This window comes from Polyodon spathula, chromosome 45 (genome assembly GCF_017654505.1).
Source record: "Polyodon spathula isolate WHYD16114869_AA chromosome 45, ASM1765450v1, whole genome shotgun sequence".
Taxonomy (NCBI): domain Eukaryota; kingdom Metazoa; phylum Chordata; class Actinopteri; order Acipenseriformes; family Polyodontidae; genus Polyodon; species Polyodon spathula.
The window spans coordinates 196,951-217,620 of NC_054578.1; the positions used below are offsets into that span (position 1 = coordinate 196,951).

At 39.8% G+C, this 20,670-nt stretch overlaps 2 protein-coding genes across 3 annotated transcripts; both read left to right on the plus strand.

Annotated features, from left to right (window-relative positions):
• Positions 1-1,368: 1,368 nt before the first annotated feature.
• LOC121305950 (zinc finger protein 16-like) lies at positions 1,369-5,077 on the plus strand. Of its 2 annotated transcripts, none has more exons than XM_041237652.1 (3): positions 1,369-1,462; positions 1,920-2,384; positions 2,700-5,077. In XM_041237652.1, exons 1-3 carry the CDS (start codon positions 1,378-1,380, stop codon positions 3,482-3,484), a joined length of 1,335 nt encoding a protein of 444 aa, XP_041093586.1. In that variant the 5' UTR covers positions 1,369-1,377; the 3' UTR covers positions 3,485-5,077. The 2 variants fall into 2 exon arrangements, with proteins under 2 accessions (XP_041093586.1, XP_041093587.1); XM_041237653.1 differs by having other exon boundaries at positions 2,703-5,077.
• Positions 5,078-7,701: 2,624 nt separating this feature from the next.
• Positions 7,702-20,454, plus strand: LOC121305854 (zinc finger protein with KRAB and SCAN domains 8-like). The gene is made up of 6 exons (XM_041237507.1): positions 7,702-7,803; positions 11,825-12,325; positions 12,591-13,369; positions 16,786-16,819; positions 18,801-19,301; positions 19,632-20,454. The coding sequence occupies exons 1-6, from the start codon at positions 7,734-7,736 to the stop codon at positions 20,327-20,329; spliced, it is 2,583 nt and encodes an 860-aa protein (XP_041093441.1). The 5' UTR covers positions 7,702-7,733; the 3' UTR covers positions 20,330-20,454.
• Positions 20,455-20,670: the final 216 nt, after the last annotated feature.

The following is a 20,670-nucleotide window of genomic DNA, read 5'->3' on the forward strand; positions in this document are numbered from 1 at the left end:
TACGCATAATATTGCCCAGAGGGAGCATATACAAAGAAATTGCGACCTGTTCGAGTGATATAGGATCGAAAACCAAGACAGAACACAAATTGACAGTCCTACCAGACCAATTAATAACATTTGTTTTAAAACCGATCGCAAAAGGAACTTGCATTTGTTCCCATTTAATTTGTTATAACGCAATAAAGCATTTAAAACACATACGTGGGCTGCTTTTGAACGTGTTCACGGTATCCTGCGTTCCTGTGCATGAGGGTCCCAAACCATAGCCAGGCATAATGAAACACAATGAAGAAAACGCAATCAAGAATCTCATAAAAAAATGAGTTGGACTTTTCAATTTGTTTTAATGTTATTCTTCGTTCCTGTGTATGAGGGTTCCAATACTACAGTGAGGCATAAATGTAACACAACATGTCGTTTTATACAAAACCTAAGCGCTTTGGAATCAATATTGCATAAATTTAATTTTCTGCTAGTAGCAAGAAATATATTGTAGCGGCCGGCTATGGCTGGGGGTTCAGGCGGTCAGTGAAGAGACAGACAACAGGGTGTAGCTAAAGCAGTAAAACTATATTATTATTATTATTATTTATTATTATTATTATTATTATTATTATTATTGCACTGGTCTGAGGATGCATGCACATTGTTGAAGATAGTTAAATATCTTTCCTTCATGATGCAATGTGTTTCCAGGCGCACGCCCTCGTATCGCAGAATAACATGTATTTGTTTTATTAAATATTATAATATTATAATACACAGAGCAGGCAAGGAAGACATTACCGGCAGGTTTCTTCCGGAGGTTTTGCGCTGGGGCTCCAATCTGACAGCAGGAAGAGGAAGTGTGTGCTGGCTGTTTGCAGTCTGTGTGGGGCTGTGGGGTTGCAGCTGCAGCGACAGAGAGGTTGAATTTATCCGCATGGTTTGTTTAGTAAGCAAGCAAAGCGGATACGCTGTCGCAGCTTGTGCAGTATTTTACAGAAAGTGCGAGTGTGCAAGTTTTGGATTTTTTTTGCGCCAGTCCATATTGTATTGCTGTTGTGTTGGTGCAACTTGCAACCTAAACCGATGCGATTCTCCCAATATTATTAACAATGCAAGTCTGAATAAGGAGAGGATATAAGTCTGAAACTAAACTCAGAGAGGATGGACGTCAGCGTGTCCGTTTCGCTCTTGCAAGACGAGCTCGGCTCTGCCATCGAGCACGCAGTGAAAGCGGCTGTAGACACCGTCTTGTGGGAAATCACAAGAGTTGTGGGCAGTAAATTGAACGAGTTTCAGATTGCAATGGCTGGGAAGGAGAAAGAGAATGAAAGGCTGAAGCTGAGATTGGAAATATCAGAGAGCGAGTTGAAAGCGGTGCGGGAATGCATGAGCGCTGCAGATGCGGACAGTAACCAACCTCTCAGAAACATGAACCCCGACTGCAATGAACAGTATTTTCATAGGTATGAGGGTAAGTTGTATTCACGTTACGGTTCTTGTATACCTTTCAGTAATTTATTAAAAAATACAGTGAAGTATACACTGACACTTGCATGGGATGAATTTGATAAACTCACATTGTCCCTCAAGTTAAATGCACTATGGAGATCTTTGCAGTGAGCTCAGAGTTACATGATCGGTGCAGTGTTAGAAAGTGTTACGCGTACCAAAACTTGACCCCATGTGATGCTGTTAGATTTTGGTACAGGTGTTTTTAGATAAGTGAAAGACTTGCGTAATTGTGTTTCAAGACGATTTAAGTTTTTGGCCACACACAATTAAGAAAACTGTAATTCCACACCAGCTCAACCAGAAAAGGGTAATTTTGTTACCCGTCCTCCTCGGATCTTCCTAGAAATTTGTGTAGAAATGTTCCTATTTGTCTGTGTAGTGAGAATTAAAAGCTTTCATCATTTTGTTTCCCACAGATAATACAGAGAGGCAGACTTTCACTGAAGCAGATGAGGGGCCAAGGGTAGAAGCTGTTTACACAGGAGAGGGGATCTTTCATCATAAACAGAGTGCAAGTGTAATGCAGGTTACAGAGCAGATGTCTTTGCAAGGTAAAGAAGCCCCAAGGTTTGAGTCTGTCCACATTAAAGAGGAGGCACCAGAACAGGAGGCCATTTTCATCACAGGGGACATTTGTAAAGAAAGTAAAGTCAATATACTGGATGAGAATATAGTTAACCTGGGCTCTAAGCATTGTGTTTATTGTCCACCTGAATTGGTCCACATGAAACCCAGTCAGCATGTCTCTGAAGACACTTGTTCGAGTGCTGGAGGAGAGGGCACTGTGCTGGGGTCCATTCCGAGGAAACATCTCACCCCTCAGGAAAGAGCTGCAGGTGGAAAGGAGGAAGGAGCAGCGTCGTCCACTAGCAGCACAGCGTGTGAGTAGAATGTCACAAAAGCAGTTGTATAAGAATTGCAATTGTTTTGTGAAGGATTAAGAGTTTATCACTATTCAAAATTATGAATATTTCAATTAGAATAAACTGTTGATTGTACAGCCACATAGAAAAATGAATAATCAATCAGATTGTTTAAAGTTTGAGTAGATCTAATTGTGTGTGTTTATACTCTGGCAAACTTGTACTTTAGTGTTCATTGTTAACAGTGATGGCTGTGAGGAGAAGCCATGCAGAAAGTGAATGTGATTTAATGCTGTGCAGTAACCTTTGTTTCTCTTTCCTGCGCTTCTAAAGCAGATACAGGAAGACACAACTCCACTGCAGCACCCCAGGGAAAAATCTCTTCTGATGGCAAAATGCATCGTAAGGAACACAGAGAGTCGTCACCCCAAGATGAATATGTGAAGAAACTGAAAACACACTCATTTCAAAATCTTTCTGTACAAGACAGCAGTTCACTTGCTCTGGGTTATATAGTGACTCCACATCCTGAGGTTGTTAATAATTCTGCAACCCAGGGCAACTTCATTCCCCTACAAACTCCTCAGCAGATTCCTTCAGAGGAGATCTTTTATCACTGTACTGAGTGTGGCACCAACTTCAGTGACCTGGGAAACCTGAAAGCACACCAACAGAGTCACAAAGAACAGAAACCCCATCACTGTACTGAATGTGGAAAAAGCTTCAGATGGGTAGGTGGGCTTATAACCCACCAGCGTATTCACACAGGAGAGAAGCCCTATCTGTGTACTGAGTGTGGGAAGAGATTTAATAAAAAATGTAGCCTTCAATCACACCAGCGAATTCACACGGGCGAGAAACCGTTTCACTGCTCTGATTGCGGGAAGAGATTCAGAGGGTCAAGCGACTTAAAACTACACCAGCGAATTCACACTGGAGAGAAACCATATCAGTGCCCTCAATGTGGGAAGAGTTTCAGTTGGAGAAGCAACCTTAGAATACACCTCAGAATCCACACAGGAGAGAAGCCTTTTGAGTGTACTGACTGCGGGAAGAGATTTGTAGACTCAAATAATCTGAAGAGACACCGTCGAGTTCACAGAGATTTAATCAGTTAGGACACTTAAAAAAACAATGCAGTTTACAGAAAGAAAGCACCTCACTCACACCAGAATACCAACACAGACCCATATGAATCTGTCTGTTTCTGTTGCAAATAACTGTTAAAGTTAGATCTGAAAATTACTGGACTGCAGTTTATGGAAATAATTATAGCCCTGTGATCTACAGCACCTATATAATGTGAGAGTTGTGTGTGAATGTACTGCAACACATGGAAAAGCAGCAGGACGACGGTTACTATTCAAGGAGCAGGTGTCCTTGTAACTGGCTTATTCCTCAGTGCAGTGGCTGCATTGACCGGCGTGCCTGTCAGGACAGTCCTGGGAGTTCCTGGAATGGTGACATTTGCAGAAAGACATCAGCAGGAAGATAGACCTGTGATAGACAGACGTGTGTCGTGCATTGTGATGAGTAGGGCTCTGGCATTTGACATGACCTGTTTTTAAACCTGTAATTTAGTCCTACAGACACAAGATGTCGCTATTACCTCCACTGCAAGCCACAGATTAAGATATGCAGATTAATAAACAGAACAGTGCAGACTGGCTACTGATGTGCATTTAACCCCTCACATCCGTGTGAACACCCAGACAGGATTTTAAAAGGCATGTTTTTTGTTAAGTATTATTTTATAGAACTCAAAAACGTAAATAGATTATTTATAGGTTTTAACTGACACTTTTACACAAATCATTTTGTAAAAATAAAATTATAATTTCCTTGATACGTGGATCTCAATGGGTACAAATGTTAGTCAACAGAAGGGAAGATATTGTTTTTAATGGATTTCCCTATTCTGGCACCGATCTCTGAACAGTATAGATAATATAACCATTCATTGGAAATTGGGCATTTGATAGATTATGTAAAATATGTAAACTGGGTATTTCTTCTGTGTTTTGTTTTTATTGGTTTTGTTTTGTTCTTCGAATATAAAAACAAGTTGTTCATAAAGCACCCACGAGTGCTGTTTGCATGAAAGACAAAAACAAACAATTCTCAGTTCTTGTGCATTATATTTTGCTATTAAACTTGAGCATCATCAGTTGGTTAACCTGGTCTTCTTTCATGGATTGCTGTGTGTGTCCATATGAAGAAACACTTCTTTCAGCATCCATGTAATTGGTAATAACTGACAAACACATTAGTCTTTGTTGCAAAATTGGGGAATAGTTCTGCATTTCTCCAAATTGTGGTGAAAGAAATTCCACTGCCATTTTTGTTTGCATGTAGTTCAGATCCCTGATTTACAGTAAGCATCAAACCCTGGAATACGATTTAACTAGGGTTGATTTATCCAAACTACAAACTTTTTTGTAGCGAGTGTGATGAGAGGAAAGTACAGCATTGGGGCGCTGAGGAAGTGCAGGCTATAGTTTCTCTGTGGGCAGGTAGAAGTGTTCAGGAAGAAGATCTAGTCGTGCCCTAGAAATGAGAAAGTTTATGCCCGAGTTTCAGACGATTTGAAGCAAATGGAAATAAACCGTGGGTATGGTACACTTAACAAGACACTCAGAAACACAGAATTCTACCAAATCTCTCATCTAGATAGATAGATAGATAGATAGATAGATAGATAGATAGACAGATAGATAGATAATACAACAATTCTAAATTTATTTACAAAAATATAGTCAAACTAAATACTGTACAACTGTACCGTGCTTATAATAGTGCTGTCGTCACACTGGTGCAGACTCTTTTTTTAAGCACCCAAACAAACTAGAAAAAAAAAAAAAACTGTCCTTAAATGGGAAAGCTTTTGCTAATCATATTTTTAAAACCTTTTTCCCCTCAACAGAATTAATTGAACTTAGTAAGTCGATATAATCAATGAATGAGTGGATTATAAATACATTCGTAAATATATTTACAAAATATACAAGCTGTACTGTTGGTCTGTTCATTTTTGAACACCATTTGTTTGCGCATCTTCTGGCAAACTTGACTTATTTAATAATAACTCTATTTCTTTGCATGTGAATTCAGTAGCACGGCTCAGCTCTGCTCTGGAAAAACAACCCAGGCTTCCCTTAACAGCACCATGAGGGCTCAGTACTGACCCAGCGCGGCTCGGTTGTTGTACAGTGGAAAAGAGGCAAGAGTACTCTGTGTTTTATGTAACAGTTAATAAAATAGTGTCCTTTGGTGTTGCTGTATAATATATTAAACTATGGCTATTGAAACTCAGGGGGGCTGTCTGAATCGTGTTTGGTGTTGCTGTATAATATATTAAACTATGGCTATTGAAACTCAGGGGGGTGTCTGAATCGTGTTTGGTGTTGCTGTATAATATATTAAACTATGGCTATTGAAACTCAGGGGGGTGTCTGAATCGTGTTTGGTGTTGCTGTATAATATATTAAACTATGGCTATTGAAACTCAGGGGGGTGTCTGAATCGTGTTTGGTGTTGCTGTATAATATATTAAACTATGGCTATTGAAACTCAGGGGGGTGTCTGAATCGTGTTTGGTGTTGCTGTATAATATATTAAACTATGGCTATTGAAACTCAGGGGGGCTGTCTGAATCGTGTTTGGTTGTATAATATATTAAACTTGCTGTATAATATATTAAACTATGGCTATTGAAACTCAGGGGTGTCTTTTTGTAAATATGTTTTTATGTGAGCAGAATATCTGGTCTGACGGCGAGTTATGCTGTCAAGGGAAACGTTGAAAGGATTATAAATAGAAATCACATTCAAATATAATCGTCAGTGTTACTCTCAAAGTGATCTAATGATTGTCTTGTGTGGCAGGAAACTGGACCTGGAGGGCAACTCTGAGCACAGACTCACCGATATTCTGAGTAACTGCAGGAAGAACCATTCAGAATGAGTGCAGACATCAAATAACATTCAGGGACAGTAAAGAAATGTTAAGAACGTGAGACCATTTACCAATGAGAGGCGGCCATTCAGCACATCTATGCACATCCAGTTCCAGAAGCTGATTGATCCTGGAACTTTGTCAAGTCAGGTCTTAAAGGATGACAGCCCATTCCACCCCCTCACCACTCTCTGTGTGAAGACGCGTCTCCTTCCCCCTGTCCTTAGTCTGTCTCCACATCGTTTCCAACTGTACTGTGGTCACACTGTGGTTAAAGTATTGGTTAGGGTGAACTGTACCAAGTTTTGATAGACTGCAGTCGTGTCCTCTCATAAATATTCATTAAAAAACCATACTACTACAAATTCCTATTGGGTGGCATGGTGGTGTAGCGGTTAGCGCCAGAGTCCTGGGTTCGAATCTGGCCTAGGGGATCTGTCTGTGTGGAGTTTGCATGTTCTCTCCGTGCCTGCGTGGGTTTTCTCCCACAATCCAAAGACATGCTGGTCAGGTTGACTGGTCACTCTTAATTGCCTTTGATGTGTGTGTGTGTGTGTGTGGTGCCCTGCGTCCCAGCCAGGGCGTAGTCCTGCCTTGCGTCCTGGTTAGGCTCTGGCTCACCGCGACCCAGTAAAGGATTAAGCAGCGATGGATGCATTATTATGGTCTGGAGATGCGTGTACATTGATGAAGCAGTGTATTTCCAGACGCACACCGTCATATCACAAAATAAATATTCGTTTTATTAAACATTTCTCGTTAACATACAGAATAGAGGAGGCATACATTACCGGCAGGTTTCTTCCGGAGGTTTTGCGCTGGGGCTCCAATCTGACAGCAGGAAGAGGAAGTGTGTGCTGGCTGTTTGCAGTCTGTGTGGGGCTGTGGGGTTGAATTTATCCGCATGGTTTGTTTAGTAAGCAAGCAAAGCGGATACGCTGTGGCAGCTTGTGCAGTATTTTACAGAAAGTGCGAGTTGGTGTTTTCTTTATGGCGCCTGAACGCGGTGTGCGGATTGCATTGTTACAGTAACGCGCTGTGTCGCTGCTGCCTGCCAGCTAAGTCAAGTGCTGATTGAATACAAAGCGAGTCTGCATGTATAATTAGATATAATAAGATATAAGTCCCAAACTAAAGCCAGAGAAGATGGACTTAAATATGTCCATTTCGTTCTTGCAAGACGAGCTCGGCTCTGCCATCGAGCACGCAGTGAAAGCGGCTGTAGACACCGTCTTGTGGGAAATCACAAGAGTTGTGGGCAGTAAATTGAACGAGTTTCAGATTGCAATGGCTGGGAAGGAGAAAGAGAATGAAAGGCTGAAGCTGAGATTGGAAATATCAGAGAGCGAGTTGAAAGCGGTGCGGGAATGCATGAGCGCTGCAGATGCGGACAGTAACCAACCTCTCAGAAACATGAACCCCGACTGGAGTGAACAAGACTGCCGCAGGAACGGGATCCAGGGATTATTCATCAGAGTTAAAGGTAGATTGTAATAATGTTACGGTTCTTAGTCATTTCTTTATTTAAAACAAAAACTATACACACACCGGTGCTGAGTCGAGCCCGCCTGGTACAGCTCGGGTTGCTGGAGTTGCTTTTACACTAGAGCAAGGCGACCCGATCCGAGTCGATTACATTAAATGTCACAGACTGCAAAAATAGAACTAAGCATTAATTTAATAACATATTTTATCGTGGATTTTTAATTTTTTTTATTGCAGAAAAGTACTTAAAGTGTGTGGGCGTGGGTGTTGAATTTAAAGCAATACAGAAAAAAAGGAAGAAAAGTCGCGAGCTTCTTCTTTGAGTCCAGATAAGTGTAGTTTATTGAAGATAAAAGTCCTGAGTTGCAAAGTTACAAGAAGACATCTTAAAGATTGCATGCTGACAACAGTTTGCAGGAATCATCCTTCCAAGCCCGGATCAGAGCAATACAAGAACATGTCAGTATTCACAGTTTAAATGCAGTCTCTCAATGGCATCATGATTTTTCCTTAAACCAATCAGAAAGACCATAGTCTCTTCTCACTTGGTTGATTGCCCATTTGTCCTAACCCTAGCTTCAAAGCATCTGCTTCAATCCAGTTTATCTTTGAAGTAGCCAGTGTTTATAACTCTCATAAAATCAACTGTCATTTCCTAAGAAAACCTGTTTTATTTCTAGTTTGTCCTGTCTAAGTAGGAATTTAACCAGAATCTGGCTTCATCTTAAACCCATTCTGTGAGTTGTACTCTAAGACCAAAAGTTCATTTATATCTAAATAAAATGTTCCAACAGTTTGTGTGTCAGTGGGGGTGTGTGCGTGCGTGTGTGCCTGTGTGTGAGAGAGGAAGCAAAGACGGGGGACCGTACTGCAGGTATACACAATATAATTACCTCCATATAACGTGAAACGACAAGTGGTTTAACGTTTCTATTTAAAAAAAAAAAATGATGCATCGATCAGTAGTGCTCCCTCGCTGTAAAGCTCTCGGTCATAACACGCCTCAGCTAGAACATTCCTACAACCGGTCCCCCAATTCCCTATACTGTGATTCATGCAATATTTCTACAGTAAATACAGTACTGGTGTTGTGCAAACTGTAAATAACTTCCCAGTCTAACTTCTCTCCATTTTGATGCAGTATCTGAACTGGAGCAAAACTGCGCTGGCATTTTAGAACACAGACATCATATTCAGCATTTGTGTATGTTACGTGGTTGTCTTTCCTAATGTATTTACTTTTTTTTGCAGCGAGAGGAGCTGCGGCTTTCTCCGGGAGAGGAGGTGCTTCAGCCCCGCTCCGGCAGCCGAACCTGGGGCGAGCCCATTCCCTCTTCCCCTCTCCCGACCCGCTCTCCTTCTCGCATTAGGTCTGTCGCTTCGAACTGAACTCCCGACCGCCGTTTAGCCAGGTTATTTATAACATAAAAACATAAGAACATAAGAAAGTTTACAAACGACAGGAGGCCATTCGGCCCATCTTGCTCGTTTGGTTGTCAGTAGCTTATTGATCCCAGAATCTCATCGAGCAGCTTCTTGAAGGATCCCAGGGTGTCAGCTTCAACAACATTACTGGGGAGTTGATTCCAGACCCTCACAATTCTCTGTTTAAAAATGTGATTTTCTATTCTGAGTGCCCCTTTGTCTAATCTCCATTTGTGACCCCTGGTCCTTGTTTCTTTTTTCAGGCTGAAAAAGTCCCTTGGGTCGACTCTGTCAATACCTTTTAGAATTTTGAATGCTTGAATTAGGTCGCCACGTAGTCTTCTTTGTTCAAGACTGAACAGATTCAATTCTTTTAGCCTGTCTGCATATGACATGCCTTTTAAGCCTGGAATAATTCTGGTCGCTCTTCTTTGCACTCTTTCTACAGCAGCAATATCCTTTTTGTAGCGAGGTGACCAGAACTGAACACAATATTCTAGATGAGGTCTTACTAATGCATTGTACAGTTTTAACATTACTTCCCTTGATTTAAATTCAACACTTTTCACAATGTATCCGAGCATCTTGTTTGCCTTTTCTATAGTTTCCCCACATTGTCTAGATGAAGACATTTCTGAGTCAACAAAAACTCCTAGGTCTTTTTCATAGATTCCTTCTTCAATTTCAGTATCCCCCATATGATATTTATAATGCACATTTTTATTTCCTGCGTGCAATACCTTACACTTCTCAAACACCGTGAATAAATTCAGAGAACTGCTATTGTTACTAAAATAAAACAAACAAAAAAACCATAAACATATGTATTATTATTATTATTATTATTATTATTATTATTATTATTATTATTATTATTATTATTATTTGTGTTTATCAGAGCTTTTATACCTTTAGACTGTGCTTCACTGATTACTATTCAATTATACCATGACCTGAAAACTGGAACGTTCGCGAGAAACGAGAACGCTTTCAGCAGATAGTCCCCACGGAAATCTGCGGTAAAATTTACTGGAAATCTGCAACGAGAAGAGAGTGTTTTCTGCAAAATTCTGCGGCAATGACTTTAATGAAAAACAGTGTTAATAAGTATAAATAAATAAGAAACATTAAGTCACAGTTAAATTCATTTTTTATTAAATCACATTACTAGATATGAAATATATAGCAATTAAAAAAAATAATGAAATACAGTTATGGTCAAAACATATTACTATATTTAATCACATTGGTAATAATAACGTTTGTCTAGCAGAATAAGATTGTAGGTGTGCACCGGGATTCACATTAGCATGGGTACAGTTTACAAATGCACTGTTTTACAAATGTGTACTAGCCTCTGAGCATTTTTGTATAAATGTAACAGTATTTTTAGAAACCTGTGTTCGCCAAAATGTTGTAATTTTAAAACATAGCCACATCAAGACTGCACATAGAAATAGTTTGGAAGCTGTGACAGGTGAAACAGATTGACTGATAAACTAATATTTGTGTACTACCATCACATACCACAAAACAAACAGAAAAGTAAAGATTAAAAAAAAAAAGAGGATTTTCACAAAAATGTTGTCATCCCAAGTAATGTGATAATATCTAATGTAGTTCGCCGCCCTCTTTCTTTTTGAGCATTCATGTTCCTACACTGTACAAAAGGGGGTGCGTTTCCATATATAACGAGAATGGCATCTTTCAGGACCGGCAACACAGGGAGTACAAGCAAGGCCCTCATTGGTTTTCTGTGATCTTTCACATAGGAATAACAGAACAACGCTTCGCTTTGAACTTACAACTAAACTATGAAAAGCTTTTGTATAATAATAATAATAATCTTACCTTGCTCTGTTCTTTAGCAGCCACTGGTTGTCTGTCCATGGTCGCGGTCGCGGTCTTCTGTCATTTTAACAGAAGCTATGACTTGAGTTATTGGAAATACTGGACTTGTGCCCTAGCTTTTGCCGTTATATTCGGTGCTAATTGAGATTTGTTTCCGGAGCTCACCGATGGGATCTCCCCATGAATGAACAAAGCTCGCACTGAAACCCCTCCACACTTCTCGTGATACAGAGCGCGTGTGTGGGCTCTAGTGACGTGTACAGTGGTAGTAGGGAGCATGCGGAAACATGCGGAAACCTGCGGCAAAGAGCAAATTCCTGGAGGGACTAAGCGGAGCTGTCCACAGTAGACTCAACAGACGCCTGCTTTACCCTCCCTGGAAATGCACTTAATTAAAATCATGCATCATACAGGGGCATGATCATTTTTAAACTATACTAACTTTTGAGCTGCTAATCAAAAATATTTATGCACAGTGGTTTAGAGAGAATATATAATATTGTTTTAAAAAAATACATTCAAGGTAACTTATCTTTTAGTTAATTTTTTTAATTACATATGAGTCCTCCTGCGTACCCCTGACCCTTAGAAGTACCCCAACTGAGTACGTCTCTCTATGCGATGAATGTCCGTGATCTACTTTTTCATATAATAGGCCACAGAATTTGGCCCTCTTTGAATTACACAATTGTATTTATCTGTGTAGTGGGAATTAAAAGCTTTCATCATTTTGTTTCCCACAGATAATACAGAGAGGCAGACTTTCACTGGAGCAGATGAGGGGCCAAGGGTAGAAGCTGTTTACACACGAGAGGGGATCTTTCATCATGAACAGAGTGCAAGTTTAATGCAGGTTACAGAGCAGATGTCTTTGCAAGGTAAAGAAGCCCCAAGGTTTGAGTCTGTCCACATTAAAGAGGAGGCCGCTGAGCTGCAGCCTGTCTGCATTAAAAAGGAGGCACCTGAACAGGGGTCCATTTTCATCACAGGGGACATTTCTAAAGAAAGTAAAGTCAATATACTGGACGAGAATATAGTTAACCTGGGCTCTAAGCATTGTGTTTATTGTCCACCTGAATTGGTCCACGTGAAAAACAATCAGTCTGTCTCTGAAGACACTTGTTCTAGTGTTGGAGGAGAGGGCACTGTGCTGGGGTCCATTCAGAGAAAACATCACACCCCTCAGGAAAGAGCTGCAGGTGGAAAGGAGGAAGGAGCAGCGCCGTCCACTAGCAGCACAGCATGTGAGTAGAATGTCACAAAAGCAGTTGTATAAGAATTGCAATTGTTTTGTGAAGGATTAAGAGTTGATCATTATTCAAAATTATGAATATTTCAATTAGAATAAACTGTTGATTGTACAGCCACATAGGAAAGTGATAATCACAAGAAACTTGTTCTTTAGTGTTCATTGTTATCAGTGATGGCTGTGAGGAGAAGCCATGCAGAAAGTGAATGTGATTTAATGCTGTGCAGTAACCTTTGTTTCTCTTTCCTGCGCTTCTAAAGCAGATACAGGAAGACACAACTCCACTGCAGCACCCCAGGGAAAAATCTCTTCTGATGGCAAAATGCAGCGTAAGAAACACAGAGAGTCGTCACCCCAAGATGAATATGTGAAGAAACTAGGAACTTGCTCAGTTCAAAGTTCTGTACAAGATAGCAGACCACTTGCTCTGGGTTATATAGTGACTCCACATCCTGAGGGTGTTTACAGTTCTGCAACCCAGGGCAACTTCATTCCCCTACAAACTCCTCAGCAGATTCCTTCAGAGCAGATCTTGTATCACTGTACTGAATGTGGCTCCAACTTCAGTGACCTGGGAAACCTGAAAGCACACCAACAGATTCACAAAGAACAGACACCCCATCACTGTACTGAATGTGGAAAAAGCTTCAGATGGGTAGGTGGGCTTATAACCCACCAGCGTATTCACACAGGAGAGAAGCCCTATCTGTGTACTGAGTGTGGGAAGAGATTTATTCAGAAATGTAACCTTCAGTCACACCAGCTAATTCACACAGGAGAGAAACCGTTTCACTGCGCTGACTGCGGGAAGAGATTCAGAGGTTCAAAAGACTTAAAACTACACCAGCGAATTCACACTGGAGAGAAACCATACCTGTGTCCTCAATGTGGGAAGAGTTTCAGTTGGAGAAGCAACCTTAGAATACACCTCAGAATCCACACGGGAGAGAAGCCCTTTGAGTGTACTGACTGCGGGAAGAGATTTGTAGAGTCAAATAAACTGAAGAGACACCGTCGAGTTCACAGAGATTTAATCAGTTAGGACACTTAAAAAAAAGAAAAAAAAATACATTTTAAAAAATCACTTCACAGAATGAAAGCGCCTCACTCACACCGGAATGCTCAAAGCGGGAGCGTCCAGGCTATAGGGAGCATCCTGCACTCCACGCGGAGTGCCTTTACTGGATGCGCCACTCGGAAGCTCCAGTGACTTGTTTTTTTTAACCTGTAATTTAGTCCTACAGATGCAAGATGTTGATATTCCCTCCACTGAAAGCTAGAGTCCTGTGCAGGTATGATTTTTACGACCCTCTTCCGACCAGGACCCGACTCGAACCCGCAACAACACCGTCTTCTTACCCGCGACCCGACCTGACCCGCTTTAATAAGGCCTGCAACCTGACCCAAACCCGCAAGTGTTTGTCCTTTACCTACTGCCTGCGTCAACTGACTCTCGCGCTCTCGCATTCACACACAGATAGCTCTACCATTCTCCACAGATTGAGTTTACACAGCTGACTATACAGTGTGGTAGCTTTCTCTAATATTTTAACATTGTAACATATTAACTATCTCTACTATAAAATACCTGACTCTCGCTTTCGTCACCACCAGTTGAAAGGGAGCTACACCTGTGCTTTCACAGAGATGATGGACCAGTTTTGTGGCTGTCGTTCACAAAGACATAACAGGTTTTACAAGCAACGAATCCAGTCACGTGTTCTTTATTTTCATTCGCTGTGATTCCAAAATAATTCCGCTCTTCTGATTTACCTCTCAAGCTACATGATATAAACCCTGCGCTATCTTTTGCTTCACCTCGTTCACAAACATTTTTAATATATCCCCAAGCAGACGTGATAAAAAGCCCATGCTGCCTTCAGAAACTTTGTGAGCTGGTTAAATAAAATTTGGTTTTATTGTTCTTTTTCAGAATTGTAGTAACTTGTCGATTTTTTCTAAAACTGGGTGGAAACTTTTGACACAGAGTTTGTTTATTCTGGCATCTGTGCTGTGCAACTCTTGTGCGAGTGCATGTTATGTATATGTTAAATCATGCAGCACGACACAGTTGATCAGGCTGTTGATTGTGGCCTGTGGAATGTTGTCCCACTCCTCTTCAATGGCTGTGTGAAGTTTCTGGATATTGGCGGGAACTGGAACACGCTGTCCTGCACGTCGATCCAGAGCATCCCAAACATGCTCAATGGGTGACATGTCTGGTGAGTATGCAGGCCATGGAAGAACTGGGACATTTCCAGCTTCCAGGAATTGTGTACAGATCCTTGCGACATGGGGCCGTGCATGATCATGCTGAAACATGAGGTGATGGCAGCGGATGAGTGGCACGACAATGGGCCTCAGGATCTCGTCACGGTATCTCTGTGCATTCAAATTGCCATCGATAAAATGCAATTGTGTTAGTTGTCCATAGCTTATGCCTGCCCATACCATAACCCCATATATAAAATATATTCCCCCAGATATATTCCACCCAAAAAGTTGTCATGCCAATTTCAGTGCAAAGCTGCGTCGGGAACATTAAAGGAGGAGAAATAAAATAGGCGACTATTGTGAAAATGCCAAGTCTAACACCAGGGCATCGTTAAAGAGAAGTGTCCCGCTGTTGAAGAAAATGCAAAACAAAGACTAATGGACGTCAGATGAGAGAGGTTTGCTCTCCAAATTGATTCTGCACAACGGTATGCAGCTATACTTTATTTATTTATTAGATATTTAAGATTTAGCTAAATGCTAAATCTTTTTAGATATTTAAATCTTTTTAGAGATTTAGGATAGTTAATTTCACAAAATCCAAATTTATTTGCGAACCGCTAACTCTTGATTCTCAAATATTTAATAACAAAATCTGTATTTTGTTAAAACAAAGATTTAGTGTTTAAATGTTGAAAAGTTGCTGAATATTGTAAGACTTATAAATTATATGTGAATGTACACAGTTAAAAAAAAAAACGAGTTATTTATTTTCACAACATTTATAAATCTGAGGGAAAAAATACAAGATGTAAGAAAAACAGACATGTTAAAATAAATTTGCTTTTTTTTTTTTTTTTTTTTTTTTAACACATGGCATCCAATAATATTTTGCCACTGGATAATTTTTTCGTTTGCCGTATTGTTATAATGTCACGAAACTCATTCTAAGGCTTACACGAATATATTGTAATGCCATCATGACATCCCTCATATATATATATATATATATATATATATATATATATATATATATATATATATATATATATATATATATATATATATATGCGCATGCATGCAAGTAAATATGTATTTCATGTGTAAAATATAGGTACCCGGTATGGATCTGTGATTATGAATTCTTCAGTTATAAAAGTTGTCAATACATTTTGGAATTTTGTACATAGAAAGTTAGACTAACTGTAACGTACTTAGTTTCCTCTAGAGGGCAGCAGGAGCAGCAGTTATTTTGGGTTCATTGCAATTGATATAATTTTTAGTAGGCAGCTGGGATCTGTCTTGAGCTGCCAAATTCGTTGCAATTGGTATTAACTTGCGCTCCAGTTTAGTGCGGAGCTGCGTACGAAGCACGGCATCGGTACGGGGTTAGCACGCTGATTTCTGTTCGTTACAATTGACCCCATAATACTAAAAGTTGTATTATTATTATTATTATTATTGCACTGGTCTGAGGATGCATGCACATTGTTGAAGATAGTTAAATATCTTTCCTTCATGATGCAATGTGTTTCCAGGCGCACGCCCTCGTATCGCAGAATAACATGTATTTGTTTTATTAAATATTATAATATTATAATACACAGAGCAGGCAAGGAAGACATTACCGGCAGGTTTCTTCCGGAGGTTTTGCGCTGGGTCTCCAATCTGACAGCAGGACGAGGAAGTGTGTGCTGGCTGTTTGCAGTCTGTGTGGGGCTGTGGGGTTGAATTTATCCGCATGGTTTGTTTAGTAAGCAAGCAAAGCGGATACGCTGTGGCAGCTTGTGCAGTATTTTACAGAAAGTGCGAGTTGGTGTTTTCTTTATGGCTCCTGAACGCGGTGTGCGGATTGCATTGTTACAGTAACGCGCTGTGTCGCTGCTGCCTGCCAGCTAAGTCAAGTGCTGATTGAATACAAAGCGAGTCTGCATGTATAATTAGATATAATAAGATATAAGTCCCAAACTAAAGCCAGAGAAGATGGACTTAAATATGTCCGTTTCGTTCTTGCAAGACGAGCTCGGCTCTGCCATCGAGCACGCAGTGAAAGCGGCTGTAGACACCGTCTTGTGGGAAATCACAAGAGTTGTGGGCAGTAAATTGAACGAGTTTCAGATTGCAATGGCTGGGAAGGAGAAAGAGAATGAAAGGCTGAAGCTGAGATTGGAAATATCAGAGAGCGAGTTGAAAGCGGTGCGGGAATGCATGAGCGCTGCAGATGCGGACAGTAACCAACCTCTCAGAAACATGAACCCCGACTGGAGTGAACAAGGTAAGCTGCAATAATGTTACGATTATTAGTCATCTCTTTATTTTAAAAATACAATTAAATACACACTATTACTCGCATGGGATAATACTATATATATATATATATATATATATATATAGATATATATATATATATATATATATATATATATATATATATATATAAGATGAATGAAAGACTCACACCAAACATTAATTGTGTTTCAAGATGTTTTAGTTATAAGTTTTTGAATGCACAGAATCTAGAGAACAGTATGTTTACAGCATCAAAAAACATTAACCTCATCGATAAAACTGTAATCATGAACAATGAATAAAGCCAACACAAACATGACCCAAGGGGAACTGGGTATAATTATTGTTTTGAACTTTCTGTAGACCGTTTTCCTTTTGAAAGTAAGAAATATACTCTTGAAACAGTACGCTTGGTAAAGTGGATGTACTCTTATCAAACACCATGAACGAATTCGGCAATAAAATAAATTAAAAAAAACACCACCCAACAACGTACGAGTTATTATTATTATTATTATTATTATTATTATTATTATTATTATTATTATTATTATTATTATTATTATTATTATTATTATATTCAATTATACCGTTAGCTGAAAACTGGAACGAGAAACGCAGAACACTCCCAGCAGTAAAATTCTGCGGTAAAATTTACTAAAATCTGCAACGAGAAAAGAGTGTTAATGAGTAGAGTATAAATAAATAATAACAAAGTAAGTCACAGTTAGTTAAATTCATTTTATTAAATCGCATTACTAAAAATCAGATGGGGGGAAAAAAAAAAAACAGAACAGACATGTTTGCCATATTGTGTGGAAACCATAAAAGCTTTTACAGACTGTTGGATACCATTTTTAAAAATATACATAAAACATAACAATTCTGTAAAAAATCAATTAAAGAGTTATGGCCAAAACATGAGACTGGTTATTCACATTGGTAATAATAACGTTTGTCTAGCAGAATAAGATTGTAGATTGTAGATTATTAGATTACTTGTCATCCCAAGTAATGTGATAATATCTAATGTAGTTCGCCGCCCCCTTTCTTTTTGAGCAAAAGGGGGTGCGTTTCCATATATATAACGAGAATGGCATCTTTCAGGACCAGCAACCCTGGGAGTACAAGCAAGGCCCTCATTGGTTTTCTGTGACCTTTCACATAGGAGTAACAGAACAACGCTTGGCTTTGAACTTGCAACTAAACTGTGAAATCCTTTTGTATAATAATAATATTAATAATAATAATAAAAATAATAATCGTATTACTAATTTTCTAATCTAATTAACCTTAGTTCGCTCTAAGAGCCACTGTTTGTCTGTCCATGGTTGTTGTCACAGTCTTCTGCCATTTTTAACAGAAGCTCTGACGGTGAGATATTGGAAAGGCTGGAATTATATGACATGTACAGTGACAGTAGGGAGCCAATGTTTGAGAGGTTCGTTTTGCAGATTTGAAAATTCCGCGGGAGAGAGCAAATTCCGTGATTTTTTTTTTCCCACAATCGCAGAATCCTGGAGGGACTAAGCGGAGCTGTCCACAGTAGGCTCAACAGACGCCTGCTTTACCCTCCCTGGTGTCGGTGGAAATGTGCTTAATTTAAATCATGCATCATACAGGGGCATGATCATTTTTAAACTATACTAACTTTTGAGCTGCTAATCAAAAATGAAATATTTATGCACAGTGGTTTTGAGATAATATATAAAACTGTTTTTAAAAAATACATTCAAGATAATTTGTCTTTTAGTTTAATTTTTTTATTTACGTATCTAACTCATCTTGGGGACCCCCTGATCCTTATAAAGTACCCCAATGGAATATGTCTCTCTATGGGATGAATATCCATGATTTATTTTTTCATATAATTCTAAACGCCCCAGAATTTGACCCTCTTGGAATTACACAATTGTATTGATCTGTGTAGTGGGAATTAAAGTCTTTCATTATTTTGTTTCCCACAGATAATACAGAGAGGCAGACTTTCACTGAAGCAGATGAGGGGCCAAGGGTAGAAGCTGTTTACACACGAGAGGGGATCTTTCATCATGATCAGAGTGCAAGTGTAATGCAGGTTACAGAGCAGATGTCTTTGCAAGGTAAAGAAGCCCCAAGGTTTGAGTCTGTCCACATTAAAGAGGAGGCCGCTGAGCTGCAGCCTGTCTGCATTAAAAAGGAGGCACCTGAACAGGGGTCCATTTTCATCACAGGGGACATTTCTAAAGAAAGTAAAGTCAATATACTGGACGAGAATATAGTTAACCTGGGCTCTAAGCATTGTGTTTATTGTCCACCTGAACTGATCCATGTGAAACCCAGTCAGCATGTCTCTGAAGACACTTGTTCTAGTGTTGGAGAAGAGGGCACTGTGCTGGGGTCCATTCAGAGGAAACATCTCACCCCTCAGGAAAGAGCTGCAGGTGGAAAGGAGGAAGGAGCAATGCCATGCACTAGCAGCGCAGCGTGTGAGTAGAATGTCACAAAATCAGTTATATAAGAATCGCAGTTGTTTTTGAAGGATTAAGAGTTTATCACTATCAAAATTACGAATATTTAAATTAGAATAAACTGTTGATTGTACAGCCACGTAGAAAATGTGATAATTAACAAGACTGTTTAAAGTTCATGAGTAGCTCTATGTATGCTCCATGTAGCTGTATGCTTGTACTCTGACAGACTTGTCTTTTAATGTTCTCATTATCAGTGATGGCTGTGAGGAGAAGCCATGCAGAAAGCGAATGTGATTTAATGCTGTGCAGTAACCTTTGTTTCTCTTTCCTGCGCTTCTAAAGCAGATATAGGAAGACACAACTCCACTGCAGCACCCCAGGGAAAAATCTCTTCTGATGGCAAAATGCAGCATAAGAAACACAGAGAGTTGTCACCCCAAGATGAATATGTGAAGAAACTAGGAACTTGCTCAGTTCAAAATCTTTCTGTACAAGATAGCAGACCATTTACTCTGGGTTATATAGTGACTCCACATCCTGAAGCTTTTAACAATTCTGCAACCCAGGACAACTTCATTCCCCTACAAACTCCCCAGCAGATTCCTTCCGAGCAGATCTTGTATCACTGTACTGAGTGTGGCACCAATTTCGGTGACCTGGGAAACCTGAAAGCACACCAACAGATTCACAATGAACAGACACCCCATCACTGTACTGAATGTGGAAAAAGCTTCAGATGGGTAGGTGGGCTTATAACCCACCAGCGTATTCACACAGGAGAGAAGCCCTATCTGTGTACTGAGTGTGGGAAGAGTTTTATTCAGAAGTGTAACCTTCAGTCACACCAGCGAATTCACACGGGCGAGAAACCGTTTCACTGCTCTGATTGTGGGAAGAGTTTCAGTTGGAGAAGCAACCTTAGAATACACCTCAGAATCCACACGGGAGAGAAGCCTTTTGAGTGTACTGAGTGTGGGAAGAGATTTGTAGACTCAAATAAACTGAAGAGACACCGTCGAGTTCACAGAGATTTAATCAGTTAGGACACTTAAAAAAACAATGCAGTTTACAGAATGAAAGCACCTCACTCACACCAGAATACCAACACAGACCCATATGAATCTGTCTGTTTCAATTGCAGATAACTGTTAAAATAAATTAATTAAAATAAAAAGGGTAAATCTGAAAATTCCTGGTCTGCAGTTTATGGAAATAATTATAGCCCTGTGATCTACAGCGCCTATATAGTTTGAGAGTTGTGTGTGAATATACTGCAACACATGGGAAAGCAGCAGGACGACGGTTACTATTCAAGGAGCAGGTGTCCTTGTAACTGGTTTATTCCTCAGTGCAGTGGCTGCATTGACCGGCGTGCCTAGCAGGA

What these genes read in the sequence shown, in the direction of transcription:
- LOC121305854 (XM_041237507.1), top strand. Translation starts at nt 7,734, where the DNA reads ATGAACCCCGACTGGAGTGAACAAGACTGCCGCAGGAACGGGATCCAG. An exon ending in GTCCACTAGCAGCACAGCAT is followed by an intron (nt 12,326 to 12,590) that starts GTGAGTAGAATG and finishes GCGCTTCTAAAG; the next exon opens with CAGATACAGGAAGACACAAC. An exon ending in CCCCGACTGGAGTGAACAAG is followed by an intron (nt 16,820 to 18,800) that starts GTAAGCTGCAAT and finishes TGTTTCCCACAG; the next exon opens with ATAATACAGAGAGGCAGACT.
- LOC121305950 (XM_041237652.1), top strand. Translation starts at nt 1,378, where the DNA reads ATGAGCGCTGCAGATGCGGACAGTAACCAACCTCTCAGAAACATGAAC. An exon ending in GTATTTTCATAGGTATGAGG is followed by an intron (nt 1,463 to 1,919) that starts GTAAGTTGTATT and finishes TGTTTCCCACAG; the next exon opens with ATAATACAGAGAGGCAGACT. An exon ending in GTCCACTAGCAGCACAGCGT is followed by an intron (nt 2,385 to 2,699) that starts GTGAGTAGAATG and finishes GCGCTTCTAAAG; the next exon opens with CAGATACAGGAAGACACAAC.